The 15,680-nt window shown below is 41.7% G+C and overlaps 1 protein-coding gene across 3 annotated transcripts in view; it reads left to right on the forward strand.

The window, feature by feature from the left end:
- The window catches only part of arnt2 (aryl-hydrocarbon receptor nuclear translocator 2), a 209,194-nt gene that overhangs the window by 13,406 nt on the left and 180,108 nt on the right, over positions 1 to 15,680 (forward strand). For all 3 annotated transcript variants that reach the window (XM_039772743.1, XM_039772744.1, XM_039772745.1), the window contains exons 2-3: positions 9,967 to 10,081; positions 13,871 to 13,918. In XM_039772743.1, coding sequence (XP_039628677.1) covers positions 9,967 to 10,081; positions 13,871 to 13,918 — 163 coding nt within the window. The remainder of the gene's footprint in view (positions 1 to 9,966; positions 10,082 to 13,870; positions 13,919 to 15,680) is intronic.

A 15,680-nucleotide genomic window follows, 5' to 3' on the forward strand; every position in this document is an offset into this window, starting at 1 on the left:
TCGCACCCCTTTGGTTTGAGAAGAAGTCTGAAAAAATATGAGGTTAACACAGAAAAACAGATCACCAATTGAAGCTTTATGAATAATCGATTCGCCATCAATAATTGTTTTGGTAAAGCCATACTCAGTGTAATCCTCCTTTCATTTTATAATTTTTCCGCCACTAGCCATGATTAAATGAACGGTAAAAAAGTAAGAGTGCAGCGAGGGTGACTTATTCAGGCAGCTCAATAGAATTTGGATATAAGTAGCTTCTATTTAGTCGCCAGAAATATCTTTGTTAGGAATTGAAGTTGAATTTAGTCTTTAAATTTCTATGGTAAAGAAAAAGTTATGCAATGATGACTACATTTAACTATATAAAGTCAAAACTTGATTATATAAAGTCACTGTCGGAATAAATAAAGTCAAAACTTGAATATATAGCCTAAAGTCATTCCCAAATATATAAAGTCAGCGCTGGAATATCCATCCATTTCCCAACCCGTTGAATCCGACCACAGGGTCACGGGGTCTGCTGGAGCCAATCCAGTCAACACTGGGCGCAAGGCAGGAACCAATCCTGGGCAGGGCACATGCATCATTTTCAAAACATTGACCGAACGTGTTTTTAAATTTATTTTTCTGAATACGTTTTTGTTAACTTAGTTCAGTTCAGAGTCGTTTCAATCAATAGATTTTGACTTTGTCTTTATGTAATCAGGAATGACTTTATAATTTCCAGCACTGACTTTATATATTCAAGTTTTGACTTTATATATTCTGAAAAAAGTTTTGACTTTATGTATACCGACGCTGACTTTATATATTTAAGTTTTGACTTTATTTATTCCGACAGTGACTTTATATATTCAAGTTATAGTTAGTATATGTGTGTGTGTATATATGTACACGTGTATGTATGTATGTATGTATATATATATATATATATATATATAAGCAACACTCATGACAATGACAAAACAATTACATTAACAATCATCTTACGTTATTTTTTAAAATGTTTCCTTTTCTTTTTCATAACTTCTTTAACACACTACTTCTCCACTGCGAAGCGCAGGTATTCTGCTAGTTTAATATATATAAATGATTTAGATAGGAATATAAGGAACAAGCTGGTTAAGTTTGCAGATGATACCAAGATATGTGGATTAGCAGATAATTTGGAATCCATTATATCATCACAGAAGGACTTGGATAGCAGACAGGCTTGGGCAGATGACATTTAATGTCAGTAAATGTAAAGAATTACACATAGGAAGTCAAAATGTGAGGTTTGAATACACAATGAGCGAGTCCACCTTATGAGAAGGATTTAGGAGTCATAGTGGACTCTAAGCTATCGACTTCCCGACAGTGTTCAGAAGTCATTTAGAAGACTAACAGAATGTCAGGTTATATAGCGCCTTGATGTGTGCAGTACAAGTCTGAGGAGGTTCTGCTCACCCTTTATAACACACTGGTGAGGCCTCATCTGGAGTACTGGGTGCAGTTTGCGTCTCCAGTCTACAAAAAGGACATAACAGCACTAGAGAAAGTCCAGAGAAGAGCAAAGAGGCTGATTCCAGGGCTACAGGAGATGAGTTATGAGGAAAGATTTAAGGAGCTGAATCCATTTTAATGTCAGTAAATGTAAAGTATAAAGGTATAAAGGAGTATAAAGGAAGTAAAAATGTGAGGTTTAAATACACAATGGGAGGTTTGGAAACTGAAGGATTTAGGAGTTGTAGTGGACTCAACACTATCAACTGCCAGTCAGTGTTCAGAAGCCATTTAGAAGGCTAACAGAATGTCATGTTATATGGCGCCTTGTCGTGTGGCGTACAAGTCACAGGAGGTTATGCTGAAGCTTTATAACACACTGGTGAGGCCTCATCTGGAGTCCTGTGTGCAGTTTTGGTCTCCAGGCTACAAAAAGCACACAACAGCACAAGAGAAAGTCCAGCAACGAGGCTGATTCAGGGCTTCAGGGGACGAGTTATGAGGGAAGACTAAAAGAGCTGAGCCTTTACGGTTTGAGCAAAAGAAGATTAAGAGGTGACCTGATTGAAGTGTTTAAAATTATGAAGGGGATTAGTCCAGTGGATCAAGACTTTAATTTTAAAATGAGTTCATCAAGAACACGGGGACGCAGTTGGAAACTTGTGAAGGGGAAATTTCACACAAACATTAGGAAGTTTATCTTTACACAAAGAACGATAGACACTTGGAATAAGCGACCAAGTAGTGTGGTAGACAGTAAGACGTTATGGACTTTCAAAACTCGACTTGATGTTTTATTGGAAGAATTCAGTGGATAGGATTGGCGAGCCTTGTTGGCCAGAATGGCCTGTTCTCGTCTAGAGTGTTCTAATGCTCTGATGTTTCTCACTGGTCGACTAAAAATACTGTAGGGTGAAATCAGCCCTAACCCACCCCCTTCTGGGTAAGGTGTGTGTGTGTGGGTAGATCTTGTGGTCTTATACAGTATGCATGTTATTATCAAGTTGACATTCGGAACGACCACCAAAGGGCGAACTGGAGGTGACTGCCAGCTTTCTTTTTATTTGCGCGCCACTGCGCCTGCCTGTTGCTTTTGAAATTCAATAGATTTGGCTGGTTCTGAGCGCCAACTGGATCATAACATACATACAAGACTGCAAGACAAGCACATTAGTGAGTCTTCAAAGTTTGTTAATTTTTTATTTTTTAAAGTTGTGTTTTTTTTTTTAATTATATTTTTTTCAAACAATTAAAAATAAAACTTTATTTTCCTCCCGGGCAACACTGGGTATTTCAGATAATATAATATAATATAATGACTCACTGACTGACTGACTGACTGACTCACTGACTGACTGACTGACTGACTGACTGACTGACTCACTGACTGACTCACTGACTGACTCACTGACTCTGACTGACTCACTGACTGACTCACTGACTGACTGACTGACTGACTGACTGACTGACTCACTGACTGACTGACTGACTGACTGACTCACTGACTGACTCACTGACTGACTGACTCACTGACTGACTGACTGACTCACTGACTCACTGACTGACTCACTGACTGACTGACTGACTGACTGACTGACTCACTGACTGACTGACTGACTCACTGACTGACTCACTGACTGACTGACTGACTGACTGACTGTCACTGACTGACTGACTCACTGACTGACTGACTCACTGACTCATACTGACTGACTGACTGACTGACTGACTGACTCACTGACTGACTGACTGACTCACTGACTGACTCGTCACTAATTCTCCAACTTCTTGTGCAGGTAGAAGGCTGATATTTTGTCAGGCTCATTCCTTACAGCTTACTTAAAAGTTAAGCAGGTTTCATTTCGAAATTCTACACGTAACGGTCATAACTGGAACCTACTTATGTACATACATACGGCCATAGCCTGCAGCTCGATCGCCGTGTGAGGCGGAGTTGCATCCCCTGTTACCAATCCACCCACGTAACTGAGTGCCTGCCTATATTGTGTCCCCCATATCCATGCCTCCCACGTATATAAGGCCGTCCGTCGGCAGCAATCCGATATTCTGCCACTAAATATTCTGAGCAAATCAAAAGTTAATACCGGGAATGCCTGTTAAACATCTTAGATTCACGAGTAGCGATTTGGGTGGTGAGATGTCTATCGAGGTGATCACTGTAATATTTATATGTCATTGAAATGTATTATTATCAGGCATGGTTTAGGCACCTATTATGACAGTTTGGAGGCGTTTGTCATGCCTACAACGAATATGATTTTCGCGAGATACAAGTTTAATGAGAAGACGCGGGGTATAAATGAGACTTTTGATCACTTTGTAACGGAGTTAAAATTGCTGCTGAAGGACTGCGCTTATGCAAACGAAGATGAGATGGTCAGGGATAGACTAGTGTTTGGCACAAACTCAGCGAAAGTGTGAGAGAAACTTTTTAAGTGTCGGGTCTGAGCTAACATTAAATAAAGCCGTGGACATCGCAAGATCACATGAGATAGCACAAGCACAGCTGAGAACCTTCGATGCATGTACTCTGAGCGGCTCACGTGAACTGACTGTGAACGAAGTACGCAGACAACAAGCAAGAGCTCCAAAGAGCGCTGGACAAAAAAACACATTACACAATTGAGAAGGCAGCAAAAGAATATGAAGCGAGTGACGCATACAAGAATATTCAGAAGTGCAGCTACTGCAGAAACAAACCACACGGTGGAAAAAGTCAATGTCCAGCTAAAGGAAGACAGTGTAAGAAATGTGGTAAATTGAACCACTTCGCTAAAGTTTGCAGGACTGGGAAAGGTAAACCCGTGCATGCAGTGTGTGATGTCTCAGATAAAGAGGAAGACGAGCTGTTTATTGATGCAGTAAGAAAGGAACAACCCTCTGAATCTGAACAAGCCTTTGTAGACACATCAATAGGAAAGCAAGGTGTAAAGCTTAAGTTTAAATTACGTTCATAGACAGGCTGTCACTAAATATTCGCAGGCAAATCCACAACTTCATACCGGGAATGCCTGTTGAACATCTTAGATTCACGAGTACCGATTTGGGTAGTGAACACTTCGATGAATGAAACTTGATATCTTTACAATGGTTGACAAACACAGAATGTGACTTGAACACAACACGTCCTCCAAATACGAACCTGATTGAAAGAAATAATGATAATCAAATCCTCGATGACAGCAACACTCATAACAGTCACAAAACAATTACATTGACAATCAGGTTACGTTATTTTTAAAATGTTTCCTTTTCTTTTTCATAACTTCCTTAACACACTACTTCTCCGCTGAAGCGCGGGTATGTTGCTAGTATACTATAATATAATATAATATAATATAATATAATATAATATAATATAATATAATATATTAAAACCAGTTTAAACTGGACTTAAAAGACAAAAACAGTGGTCCGGGAACACAGTGTGGCAGACATATAGCACCTGCACGGTATTATTGCTGCTTTTTTCCGCAACAGAGGGGTTAACAATAAAAGCTTTTTGTTGTACTGTAAGGTGAGGTGACAGTAAAATGGAGTGAGCTGACTTCATGTAGTCAGAAGTGCTGTGACGGATCACGAACAGCCCTGTCCTCTTACACTCCAGTGCTCATACTGTGAGGTCTGGTCCGGTTGGGGAGCAGGCACCAGTACAGTGTGTTGGCACACCCACCACACGACGAAACAGCTCAGGATCTCGGTCAGCAACCCCCTAAGCAGACATACGGTCCAGTGTCCCACCTCCTGGAAATGACTGTCTATCTGCCACAACCAGGTGTTACGTGGGCGTCCCCCTTGGCCTGGTCCTCAACAATGAGGGTCCTGTGAGCAGGATCACCCTCGGGGAATCACACCACATGGCTGTAGTGCCCTAACTGACGCTCCCTCACAATGCATGGTCATGTGCCTGCATCGGGACTCCGTGAGAAACACAAAGTCAAACCACCGGTACCCAAGGACCCTCTGAAGAGACACAGTGCTGAAGGAGTCCAGGCTTCATCTCGGGTCACTGGATAAGTGTCCATGTCTCACAACCAAAAAGCACCAGGACTCTAAAGACTTGGACCTTCGTCCTTGTGCAGTGATATCAGGAGCTCCACACACCCCTTTCCAGTGACTTCCCAATCTCCCAATCCGTTTACTGACTTCATAGGAAGAGTCACCAGAGACATGAATATCACTGGCGAGGTCAGTAAACCTCTCGAGGAGGTCGACACTGTCTTCACATATTGTGAGATCTCCTTAAATAACGTCGACAGTTACTCTCGGCTCCCACTAATATGCGTGTCAGTAACTGCCTTGTGTGGTGTATCGGTACTGGAAAAGTGTTGAAAAACCATGATTTTTAAAACGGTCTGCTACAAGTGTTTCTTTAATTTCGGTACTAGAAGTAAAGGGTAGTTTTCAAGCACCTTATGCTTGGTCGGAGAACCCTGCTCATCAATAGTTAAATTGAATATTCATATTATATCATTCTTGAATCGCCAAGAGGGGCAGCTCACGCCACCCTCCAGATGTACTGTATATATTACCATAAATGCACCAAGCACTCAAAGGACAAGAGTGACCCCGGCTCTGCTCCTCTGTTAATCATTTGGGGAGTGCGGCAGAGCAGGGAGGCTCACCATTGTGCAGTGAAGCAGGGAGGCCTGCGGTTGTGCAGTGGGCTGTGAGATGGGGGTTTGGGGTAGGGAGGGGGTCGGTGGAGTTACCCGATATTTGCTTTGGAACTGTTTTAGTGTGGGTACTGAGGTCTGAAAACTGGTATCAATACCAAAGCTGACACTTTAGTACCCATCCAGCACTCATCTGTAATACATTTTACTAATCCGAGCGTCCTGCAGGCCCCATTAAATGAGTCTTACCTGTTCCAAATGGTAAGCGTGTGCCGGACTGTACTTTCATTGCTCATCTGGCGTGGCGACTGTTGCTCGAAGGTTGTGTTTACCTTAAGATTTATTCTCTAAACGGCCGACACACCACTTCTGTGCAGTGCACCAGGCCCTCGTTCTGAGCCCTTTTGTTGGTAACCGTGTGGGATTTAAGAACAAATTGGAAGTTTGAATAGTTGCCATGGTGACAGGTGACACATTCTTGGTGTGTATTTGATGTGGTGGATGGTGAAAGACTTCATTGTCCTTTGTTCACGCTCGCTGTAGCTGTTTCTAGCCCTCATCTTGACAAAGCTGCGATCCTCGATTTTTACTTCAGACCGTTCTGATTTTCACAACATACATGGGCGCCGATTGATACAACTGTTGGCCTTTTTCCCTGCCACTTTTCCCCTTCTCTTTCTGTGTCGTCTGTTTATTTCCCTCAGAGAGTAGATTGTGACATTTTATTTTCATTTTTAATTGCCTTGAAGTTACTTTAGTTTCAAGTCATTTGGTTTTTCTATGCACAGAGAGTACAACTCATTTTATATACCGAGTTATTGTAGGGCCGTACCAGCGTCCATCTGCCAAGGAAATCGAGTTAGAAAATGTTATGCTTGGTGTGTTTGAGCGTTTGAGGGCTGTGCACGCACTACGGCCCTCTGTGGACGGAATTCAGTAGGTGGGTTCTAGGACCATCTCATTCCATTGCAGGGTTGTGGGGTCCAGAGGTTAGCCCACCAGGATGGGGCAAAAGGCTGGAAACGGAACTGGACAGGACTCCGGTCCATCACAAAGACCACTCTCACCGTATTCACACACAGTGACAATTTACAACTAGCAATAAACTTAACCCTTGTCATTAATAACCTCTTTGCTTGTACATGTCTGGCCATTGTATTTTTCATGAAATGGCATTAGCAAAGCTGTTCAGTTATGACAAACCATCTGCCGCAAGATGGGCAGAAATCTAAGTAATCAATGTAGAACTCAGTGTATTCAGTGTTAATGTTTGCAATGCACCATGTGTTGGAATTTGTTTATTTAATGTATGTAGTAATAAAACGCATTGAATTTGTCATTAAAACAGATTGTACATCACAAACATTAGCCCCGCTTTTACGAATCCTATACCAAATTACACACAACAGAGACATGTGCATTTTATTTGTCATTCCAACAGATGGCACATCACAAACATTAACGCTGCCTTGACCAATCCCATAGCAAATGTCATATAACAGACATATGCATTGCATTTAGGATTGCATCAGGTGGTGCATCACAAGCATTAACACTACTTTTTACGAATCCCACTCCAAATGACATATGACAGAGACATACAGTATGTTTTATTTGTCATTCCAACAGATGGTGTATTATAAACAATAGCACTGCATTTACGAATCAAATACCAAATGGCATATAACAGAGACATATGCATTTTATTTCTCATTCCAGCAGATGGCACATCACAGACATTAACATTGCTTTTACAAATCTCATACCAAATATCATATAACAGAGACATATGCATTAAATTTGTTATTTCATCAGGTGGCACATTACAACAACAACAGCCTTTATTTATATAGCACATTTTCGTACAAATAATGTAGCTCAAAGTGCTTTACATGATAAGCAACTAAATTAAATGACAAGCATTAACACTGCATTTTATGATTCCCACACCAAATGACATATGACAGAGACATACAGTATGTTTTATTTGTCATTCCAACAGATGGAGCATTATAAACAATTTCACTGCGTTTACGAATCAAATACTAAATGGCATATAACAGAGACATATGCATTTTATTTGTCATTCCAGCAGATGGCACATCACAAACATTGACATTGCTTTTACAAATCTCATACCAAATATCATATAACAGAGACATATACATTAAATTTGTTATTTCATCAGGTGGCACATTACAACAACAACAGCCTTTATTTATATAGCACATTTTCATACAAACAATGTAGCTCAAAGTGCTTTACATGATAAGCAACTCAATTGAATGACAAGCATTAACACTGCATTTTATGATTCCCACACCAAAGAGACATATGCATTTTATTTGTCATTCCAACAGATGGCGCATTACAAACAATAACACTGCTTTTACGAATACCAAATGGGATATAACAGAGACATATACATTGCATTTGTTATTACTTCAGGTTTGGCATCACAAGCATTAACACTGCTTTTATGAATCCATCCATCCATCCATCCATTATCCAACCCGCTATATCCTAACTACAGGGTCATGGGGTTCTGCTGGAGCCAATCCCAGCCAACACAGGGCACAAGGCAGGAAACAAACCCTAGGCAGGGTGTCAACCCACCGCAGGCTTTTATGAATCAATACTAAATGGCATGTAATAGAAACATATGAATTTTATTTGTTATTCCAACAGATGGCGCATCAATAACATTATCACTGCTTCTATGAATCCCATACCAAATTGCATTGATGTTGATCTAAATGCACATGTGCTGCAGTTTTTGTTTTTTATTCTCTCTAGGTGTTATCTGTTTAATGTGGCACTGTTTATTTATTATTTTTCAATGTTGTATTAATGTTAAGATTATACTGTATTTGGGGCCTAAGGAGGCAGGACCACCTCATTTTGTAGCTGGAGTGTTGTCCTCAGGAGTGTTTAAGCAGAAGCTGCTGATTGACTAGTAACTTCGGCGTTGCACTTTTGAGGTGGGTTCCTGTTGTTTTTTTTTTGTCTTTGTTCGGATTTACTGGTTTCGAGCCTCGGCTTCTTGCCTAAATGTTCTGCTTACTGTCTTGTGGTCGAAAGCACACATTGTCACTCGTGCAGATTTAGCGTCATCGTTTCATTTGCATGGAGTGAAAGTCAATTCTCAGCTTGTGCTTGTGGTGTTCACTCAAACATTCCTCCTCCTCCAGTTCGCTGCCTTTCGGCCTCAGAGGCGAATTCGCCTAATTAACGCACGGCCCCGACTAAATCATCCATTTGTCACAAGCATTTCTGGACAGGTGGCTGCTGTGCTCTCATACTTTTTGAACGTATTGATATGCAAGGCAGGTGCTGGGATGTGATTCATAGGGTCTGGTTAAGGTAAACAGATCATTTGGTGGTCATTCGTGTGCAGAATAGGAATGAACAGGTTGGCGGGGGGCACCACAGTTTGTCTTTTGGCAGGTTTATCATAGCAGACCAGCAGTGCTGTCATTGGCTGGCGGGGACTCACATTTAAGGTGATGTATGGAAGATGACGACTTAATGTTGTGAGACGTCATCAGTGGGATGTGCGGTGTGTGCCGCTGCTAATCAGGCCATTGTGTGGTCAGAAGAAGCTGCCAACTGGGATTCCGAGTTGTTTCATGACGTGGTGGGTGTGCCAACTTGCTGTACCAGTGCCTGCCCCCTAAACTGACCCGACCTAGCTCTCCACCTTCTGTTTTGGCTGATCCAGAATATTTGAACTTCTCCCACTCTTTTAAGACTTTCTCCTTGGAGGTTATCGTTGGCATACAACTCTCAACCAATGAGCGTATCTTTTTATTGCAATTTGTTTTTTTGTTTTTTTTTTCAAATACAGAGATGGCTACAGACATTCCAGGAGCTGGAGCACTGCCTGGAGCAGCTGTGGGAGCCGGGCAGGTGAGAATGGCGGGTGCCATGCCAGCTCGAGGTGGGAAAAGGAGATCTGGAGGGTAAGAAGACAACTCATCTTTCTCTGCTTTCTTACTTCTCAGTTATTAGAAAAGACTTACTGTTTTAGGGGGTCTTCGGTATTCTAAGAATATAAGTGGACAGTGCCAGTTTGATGCCCAGTTGTGTGTGAGCGACACTAGATTGTTGTGAAATCTATTTACTTAGTAAGTGGCCAGTTGGCATATGGAAGAACACTTGGACTTTGCATAAAATGCACCTAAAGGACCCTCGCAGTATGAGCAACAAGACTCTCTGATCTGATGAAACCAAATGGAGCTCTTTGGCCTTTAAGTTCTAAGTGTCTTTCTATCTGTCTGTCTTTATGTATTTATGGATTTAAAGAGCTTCTGTAGAAAACCAAATTTCCTTCTGGGGACAAATAAAGGCAATTGTCCACTGAGCCAGGGGGTGGTGCTGTGTTATAAATGTCTCTCTTTTCCTCCTCCTGCATACAGGAGAATTGACTGCTCTTCTCCATTAACATTACTTTTGGAGTCCGGTGATCTATCTATCTATCTATCTATCTATCTATCTATCTATCTATCTATCTATCTATCTATCTATCTATCTATCTATCTATTATATAGCGCATTTCACATGTATCTATCTATCTATCTATCTATCTATCTATCTATCTATCTATCTATCTATCTATCTATCTATCTATCTATCTATCTATCTATCTATCTATCTATCTATCTATCTATCTATCTATCTATCTATCTATCTATCTATCTATCTATCTATCTATTATATAGCGCATTTCACATTTATCTATCTATCTATCTATCTATCTATCTATCTATCTATCTATCTATCTATCTATCTATCTGTCGCCTTTCTTGTTAATCTATGTAAATTTTTAATCTTGCCTACTTTACCATCCATCTGCAGTATCTATCATTTGCTCAGTTCCTTCATTTTGTCACGCATTAGTTAGGCTTTTGTTGACATGAGTGGGCAAGTTGTTCACAAATTTCTGATGAATTTATTTATTTTTTTGTTGTAGTTTAATGATTATAAAGTGCTTTTTTCTAAATACAAGATAAGTGAACACCCACCCCTCACTGAGCACTGATCCACACATTAGTAAGAATTTCATCATTGACTAATCACCATTAGTCTTGAAAATACCCAAAAATATCATTTTGTAAAGCCTGACGCCACAAGCCTCCCACCCTTGGACTCTGGGACTTTTCTGCTGTTCTTCTCTGCAGGTCTTCTCAAGCTATGTCAGGCTGGTTGGAGACCCTTGGTGGACAGCTATGTTGAGGACTCTCCAGAGATGTTCATTTGGGTTCAAGTTGGGGCTCCACCTGGGCCACTCCAGGACATTCTCAGATTTGTCCCTTGGCCACTCCTGTCTTGTCTTTGCTTTGTCGTGTTGGAAGGTGAACCTTTGGTCCAGTCTGAGGTCCAGAGTACTCAGGTGTACGTTTCCTCTCTTCAGCTTACCCTGATCCCTTGTCTAGCTTCGCATTCCCTAATTCTGCCCCCACCACACTTCACGTTTTAAATGGTATTTCACAGATGATGATCAATTCCTTAGGTTCATTGGCCTTTTGAAAGGTGAACCTTTGTGCCAACTCTAGTCCACCACACTCTGAGTCAAGTTTTTATGAAGAACTTTCCTCTTCCTTCAACCCTGTGTAGTCTTCCAGTCCATGCCTTTGACAGACCACCCCACAGCGTGAAGCTGATCCCACCATGCATTACTATTGGAGGACTGGCATTGCTCAGGTAATTGGTGCCCTCTAGACTTGACCAAACTATCCGGTCTTGGTTTCATCACACCACAGACTCTTGTTTCTCACACACCGAGTGAGTCCTTTAGGGGCTGTTTCGCAAATTCTAAGTGTTCTTTCATGAGTTGTCTGGCCACCCTGCCACAAAGCCGCAACAGTCAACACATAAAGAATTGAGAGCAAACCGCCAAGAATGTGTTATATAGTTCTATCTATCTATCTATCTATCTATCTATCTATCTATCTATCTATCTATCTATCTATCCAATACCTTTCTTGTTAATCTATCTACATTTTAATCTTGCCTACTACACTATCTATCTATCTATCTATCTATCTATCTATCTATCTATCTATCTATCTATCTATCTATCTATCTATCTATCTATCTTGCCTACTACACCACCTGCAGTATCTATCTATCTATCTATCTATCTATCTATCTATCTATCTATCTATCTATCTATCTATCTTGCCTACTACACCACCTATAGAGTCTATCTATCTATCTATCTATCTATCTATCTATCTATCTATCTATCTATCTATCTATCTATCCAATACCTTTCTTGTTACATTCTAATCTTGGCGACTACACTATCTATCTGTCTATCTATGGCAACAAAGATCATGAGGGAGAGACGAATCGCTACTCGTTTTTAATTCCAGCATGGCGTCAAATGCCGGCTGCTGAAAGAAATGTATTGTGTATTGTCGAGGACTCGGATTCTGCCCTGTCGAGGGAGAAGTGACAATAAGAGTGCTGCTGCAAAGCCATTTTGTCACTTTTTTGTGTTTCTCAATCTGGGTAATAAAAAGGAGTTTGACACAACAAAGAAAGGTGAAGCCTCCAAAGAGTCGGTGGAGTGTTGCAATGGCAGTTTGTCCTTCTGGAAGCTTCTGCCATCTCCAGACAGGTTACAACCAGGGCAGAGCCATGTAATAAGCACGGTCCAATCAGAGCGCAGTTACAGTCTGCATTTTCAGAACTCTCCATTTCCATCCGTCCATCCTCACTGCAGTCCTGAGAGCCGCCTGGAGAGCGTTCTCTAAAGTCTTCCATTTTTCAGGAGTAAAAAATGCTGATGTAGTGCGGAAGAAAAGAACATTTTATCAAAAATGATGTAGCGTGGATGTAGCCTCTTGACAACTGCCAGTCCACAATGAACGGCAACCTCTCGTGTCAGATGAGATGTTATAGTGGAGGCTGGGAAGGGGTGGAGCCAGGGGTGTGACTAAAGGCTATTGGCTGATGGTCATCATCGGGGTTCTTATCTCCAGTTTTGGAGGTGGAAAGGAATAAACGGCGTCACATTAAAATCTTCTGTCGTCACCTTCGCACTCGGCCTCCACAAACGTCACATCAAGCTAACGCACATGCCCAGAGTCTTCTAATGTCGAGATTATTAAAGGTAAAGATCCACGTGGTGTCAGGCGCCTTCAGGGTTTTTACAGGATCACACTCCACCGCCAGAGAGGTGTAAGAGTTAAACTGTTATGAAGATGTCAGCCTGTCAAGTTAACTAGGGCACTGGTGGGGCATCTCTTATGAATCTGCAGCTCAACGGATGTGTGAGGACTGATTGAAGAGCTCCGAATTCTCCTCTCGCATTAGATAAACATGAATTACTAAACTGAGGTGAGTGCATCCCCTACTGGACCACCAGAAAAACATACATGCAGCATCACCATTTACTGTGGTGGTCTTAGAGCCCATCTGCTTTGAGGTATTGACCAGCCGGTGCTTTGTATAGTTTGTGAGATATGAAGGGACATTTAACGAGGTGGAGCCTCTGCCATCATTTAGACAAAAGGGTGCATCCCGGTTATCTTTATTCCTATTGTTGTCACCTTGGAATCCACAGGTTTTGTAGCTGATTGTCATTACAAATGCTGGCCCACGTGTTTCTTCTTTCCTGTGATCATCAAAGGGGTATTTTAGCCTCTTTATGATTCTGGCCTTGAGTTGTGTCTGTTAAATGCTAAAAAGGACTCTCCGCTGGAGGTTTCAGTCATCTTCTTGAATGTTTTTCCTCCTGGCAGGATGGACTTTGATGATGAAGACGGGGAAGGACCGAGCAAATTTTCAAGGTGAGAGTAAATGGGACCACAGTTAATTTATTTATGTTACATACTGCAGCGAAAGTGAAGAAACCCAAGTGTAGTGAAGTAAATGTACCCTTCATGAAGTCAGGGGGTCCCAATTGGCACAGAAAGACACACATGAGAAGGGATCCAAATCATATCATCCATATCTGAGACGGCCATCTAGAGCATGATGTGCGAGTTGAAAGTGCAACCTCTCCATCCTATCCCTTTAACTGTTTAGGTGGGTTTTAAGTAATCCAGTCTGAGGTGCCCTTCACTGTTTGAGTGACAGATGGATAGGAAAGGCACTATATAATAAAGATAGATAGATAGATAGATAGATAGATAGATAGATAGATAGATAGATAGATAGATATTTTATGAGCTAGCCCGGCCACAGACAGACATGACTCTGCAGTGTCCACCACACACAAATTTATTCCACTATTTACAATGACTATTTACACGATTGCATTCAGTCCTTGGTCCTTCGGGCCGCCTCCACTCCTGTCTCGCAAGCTCCGTCCTCTTCCACCCAACTCCGGCTCCTCGAATGGAGTGAGGCGGCCCCTTTTATAACGCCCTGAATGTGCTCCAGATGCCTGATGACGCACTTCCGGCAGCCCTCTCCAGTGTGGCGGAAGTGCTGCCCTTGCACTCGGAAGCACTCCGGGCGTTCACCATCCCTGGTCTGTCTGCACTTCCTGGTGTACCAGAAGCTCTGTTCCCCAGGGATCAAGGACCGTCCATGTGCCCAGAGAAGAGAAGTGCCGCTCTCCTGGTCTCTCCTTCCTCCAGGCATCCCGGCGGGGCAGGGTTCCTGGTCGTCTATCACAATAGATAGATAGATAGATGGCGTAGTAGGCAAGATTCAAAATTTAGTTAAATTAACAAGAAATGCATTTTATTATAGATGGATAGATAGATGGCGTAGTAGGCAAGATTCAAAATTTTGTTAAATTAACAAGAAATGCATTTTATTATAGATGGATAGATAGATGGCGTAGTAGGCAAGATTCAAAATTTAGTTAAATTAACAAGAAGTGCATTTTATTATAGATAGATAGATAGTCTGTTAATCAGACAGTGATGCTGCCCACCCATTTGCCCATCTCTGTCACTCCCCCTCCTGTGTGTATGCTGGCTGGAGAGCAGCCCAATTCAGGAAAGACAGACCCACAGGCATGATGGGCAGAAGAATTGCCCCCTAGTTGCAGTGGTTTGGCGTTATTGGTGTTTAAAGTGATGGACTCCTTTGATTAAGGTGAAGGAAGATCCTACTCAGAGGAGTTGTTGATATCAGTGGTGTTGAAGGTAAAAATCTGCCATCAAACTGGGAAGTGACCCTTCTGGAATCAACGTAGCAAGCAGAGAGACGAGGGAAGTCTGGAAGTTGCACCCCTTCGGATGGACCCTTGTTTGTGTGATTTAGTCAGTGTTAGTCAGGACTTCACCTTTGACCTTACTGCCATGGGTGGCCCTACCAGAGTCCGTGATTTCTGATAGCATCACTTAGGGGACCATTGATCATGCAAACTGCTCCTACACATTACTGCACTGACTAAGTGGAGATATATCAATAGACAGATGTGAAAGGCACTATATAATATATATGCACCTTGGAGCATGGGAAAGGCATTATGTAAATAAAATATAAATTTAGATAGATAGGGAGATGGATATGAAAGGCACTATATAATACATATCAGGGTTGTTTATTAGGTAGAGAATGTGAAAGGCACTATATTATCAGTTTCCATTTAAG

The sequence above is a fragment of the Polypterus senegalus genome, chromosome 12 (assembly GCF_016835505.1).
Source record: "Polypterus senegalus isolate Bchr_013 chromosome 12, ASM1683550v1, whole genome shotgun sequence".
In the NCBI taxonomy this organism is placed as follows: domain Eukaryota; kingdom Metazoa; phylum Chordata; class Cladistia; order Polypteriformes; family Polypteridae; genus Polypterus; species Polypterus senegalus.